The following is a 3,611-nucleotide window of genomic DNA, read 5'->3' on the forward strand; positions in this document are numbered from 1 at the left end:
TAGAACATTTAGACCGAATGACTGGGTCGCATCCATATACCGAACAAAAAGACGGAACGACTGGGTTGCATCTCTGGCAACCGAACCGATAGAACGAAAGACCAGCCGGCTTGGGTAGCAACCCTAGATTTGTGGAAGGATGAAATAGTATGAATAAATTCATCAAAATAACGTTTTCATTGAAAATATGTAAATCATTAGTTGAATATGTTGGTAAGCCGTTGTATAAAAGTGATAATGCCCTCCAAGCCGGTGTTCCGGGGATATATTGGCACGGTTTTCCGGCCCTCGACAAATATATCGTCCAAACACCGGCTTCTCGGGCACCCTGGCAAGACGGAGCTGCTCTTCCTCCCGGGGAAGGACTGCCCGTTCCATGATCTCGCCATCACGGTTGACAACTCCGCTGTGTCCTCCTCCCAGAGTGCGAAGAGCCTAGGCGTGACCCTGGACAACACCCTGTCGTTCTCCGCCAACATCAAGGCGGTGACCCGCTCCTGCAGGTTCATGCTCTACAACATTCGGAGAGTACGACCCTGCCTTACACAGGAAGCGGCACAGGTCCTAATCCAGGCACTTGTCATCTCCCGTCTGGACTACTGCAACTCGCTGTTGGCTGGCCTCCCTGCCTGTGCCATTAAACCCCTACAACTCATCCAGAATGCCGCAGCCCGTCTGGTGTTCAACCTTCCCAAGTTCTCTCACGTCACCCCCCCTCCTCCGCACACTCCACTGGCTTCCAGTTGAAGCTCGCATCCGCTACAAGACCATGGTGCTTGCCTATGGAGCAGTGAGGGGAACGGCACCTCTGTACCTTCAGGCTCTGATCAGTCCCTACACCCAAACGAGGGCATTGCGCTCATCCACCTCTGGCCTGCTGGCTCCCCTTCCTCTGCGGAAGCATAGTTCCCGCTCAGCCCAGTCAAAACTGTTCGCTGCTCTGGCACCCCAATGGTGGAACAAGCTCCCTCACGACGCCAGGACAGCGGAGTCACTCACCACCTTCCGGAGACATTTGAAACCCCCACCTCTTTAAGGAATACCTGGGATAGGATAAAGGAATCCTTCTACCCCCCCCCCAATTGTAAAGTGGTTATCCCACTGGCTATAGGGTGAACGCACCAATTTGTGAGTCGCTCTGGCTAAGAGCGTCTGCTAAATGACGTTAATGTGCCCTTGAGCAAGGCACTTAACCCTAATTGCTCCTGTAAGTCGCTCTGGATAAGAGCGTCTGCTAAATGACTAAAATGTAAAATGTTATCACTTAAATAAACAGCTGCATTGGACCATTAAGACACTTTATGCTGGTGTTTCCTTTATTATGGCAGTTACCTGTATGTTGACCATCACAATGAGACATTAATTTATGTTAGATTAAATGTCGCACTTTTGACCTCTCTTACGCCACTCTGTTACAAAATGTTACATTGTACTAGTGTGTTGGATGAAAACATACATCAACCCCAGTCTGTGATAACCAATTAAATCGTGCATTACTGACGAAAAACTGACCAATCCGCACTGCCAACAATTCATGTCAAACAAAAATCCAACCAATAGGATGGGATGACAGGGGCTGAATGGGAAACGAGAAGAGAAGTCGCGCAAACGCATTTCTTGTGAAAAGCAATAATTGTGGTGGCAAATTCAGTCTATTTTAAATACAGTCCTTGATGACTCGATAGAAAGGTATGTTTTTCCTTTGTCTCATTCCTTGTCGTGAAATGACTTCCAAGTTCTCGCGCTCGCTAGATACTGAATCAACTGAAAATATAAAACATCGTCATTGAGTGTAGCTAGCTAGATTGTTCGCTTATGTTTCAAACAAAAACCATTTGTAGGCTTCTAGCTAGCGCATTAGTGCCACTTGCCCAGCAGGTTAGCTTTAGACAACATAACGTTACACACTTCTAGCTACGCTAATTAGCTAGCCAGCCAGACGCGCATGCGTGACTGCTAGGTAAGAATCTCACATAGCTAGCTACTATTACCAGATTAATAGGGGAAACCCTATAAATTATCCTAGTAATAAGTATATTTGATTATACAGACTATATAGAGGTCAGCCATCCTCTTTGTAAATCAGCAGAATAATAGCCATCAGGTTCTTTCCCCAGCTTATTTTTTATCAATGACACTACAGCTGAAAAGGCAAAGTGGGATGATGAAGTAATGTGGTAGGCTATAATAAATGTCATCTCATCTTCCTCTATCCAGGCCTCCACCATGGGTGAACCACAGCAGGTGAGTGCCCTGCCTCCCCCTCCCATGCAGTACATCAAGGAGTACACGGACGAGAACATCCGCAAGGGGCTCGCCCCCAAACCCCCTCCTCCCATCCGAGACACCTACATGATGTTCGGCAACCAGTTCCAGTGTGACGACCTGATCATCCGACCACTGGAGAGCCAGGGCATCGAGCGGCTCCACCCCATGCAGTTCCACCACAAACGGGAGCTCAAGAAGCTCAACATGTCCATCCTGGTGAATTTCCTGGATCTCCTGGACATCCTGATCAAGAGCCCTGGCAGTATAAAGAGAGAGGAGAAGCTGGAGGACCTCAAGCTGTTGTTTGTCCACATGCACCATCTGATCAATGAGTACCGTCCGCACCAGGCCAGAGAGACCCTGAGGGTGATGATGGAAGTGCAGAAGAGACAGCGCCTGGAGACGGCAGAGAGGTTCCAGAAACATCTGGAGAGGGTGATGGAGATGATCCAGGGGTGCCTGGCCTCCCTGCCCGATGACCTTCCCCAGACTGAGGGCTCGAGTGGGGCTGGGGATGGGGCGAGAGGTGGTGGAGCTGGGGCTGGAGGGGCGTTGGGGTTGGCCGCCAGGCTAAAGACTGAACCTATGGATGTGGAGGAGGCTGGGGCTAGCTGTATGGCTGTTGGGCCACAACAGGACAAAAGCACAGGTGGTGCTGCTAAGAAGGACAGAGTGTGGGACAAGGATGCAGCCATGTGTAGTATTATCGACGAGATTGCATGAGTTTTGTATTTAGGGCTGGGGTCTCTACAGCAGGGTGCAATGATGAATGTTCAGATAGGAATGTGTTCTGTAGAACATATGATTGTCTGTTGTGAATCGAGTCCACTCTATTCATTATATTTCTATATGCAACGTTCAGATTCAAAACGATTCACCTTGCTGAATATAGGTTTCTCCTGTTTGTTTCATTGGTGTTATTGGTCTCGGTTTTGTATGCTTAATGTAGTTATGATCACATACGCTGTCTGCAGTTGTATAGTATTTTTCTTAAGTCAAAGCTTTACTGAAATGATATGTCATGGACTATGAAGACACACACCTTCCTTGACTTGAGACATTTGGAATATCATTGAGGTTTGGATGCTCCTAACATTCATAATTTGATAAAGAAGTTAATAAAGCAATTTCCAAGTCCTGTAACATAATTGATTATATTATTGAGAATTTGTTATATTAGGATTCATTTTCACTATCATGGTTGGGGTTGACTGTTGAACTTGAGAAACAATTAGGCCTACCACCTTTTTTCTGTTTTAATCTAAGAATGGTTGTATTATGCCACTTAAAACTGGGTCCTGGCTAAAAACCACTGTTTTCTACTTAACGTTGTATTTCATACC

The 3,611-nt window shown here is 47.0% G+C and overlaps 1 protein-coding gene across 1 annotated transcript; it reads left to right on the forward strand.

Moving 5' to 3' along the window:
• The first annotated feature begins 1,550 nt into the window (after positions 1-1,550).
• Positions 1,551-3,403, forward strand: LOC121555528 (mediator of RNA polymerase II transcription subunit 7). Its single transcript, XM_041869352.2, has 2 exons — positions 1,551-1,689; positions 2,218-3,403. The coding sequence occupies exon 2, from the start codon at positions 2,227-2,229 to the stop codon at positions 2,989-2,991; it is 765 nt and encodes a 254-aa protein (XP_041725286.2). The 5' UTR covers positions 1,551-1,689; positions 2,218-2,226; the 3' UTR covers positions 2,992-3,403.
• Positions 3,404-3,611: the final 208 nt, after the last annotated feature.

This window comes from Coregonus clupeaformis, unplaced genomic scaffold (assembly GCF_020615455.1).
Source record: "Coregonus clupeaformis isolate EN_2021a unplaced genomic scaffold, ASM2061545v1 scaf0026, whole genome shotgun sequence".
Taxonomy (NCBI): domain Eukaryota; kingdom Metazoa; phylum Chordata; class Actinopteri; order Salmoniformes; family Salmonidae; genus Coregonus; species Coregonus clupeaformis.

Coding starts and splice junctions, on each gene's coding strand:
- LOC121555528 (XM_041869352.2), top strand. CDS start 2,227: ATGGGTGAACCACAGCAGGTGAGTGCCCTGCCTCCCCCTCCCATGCAG.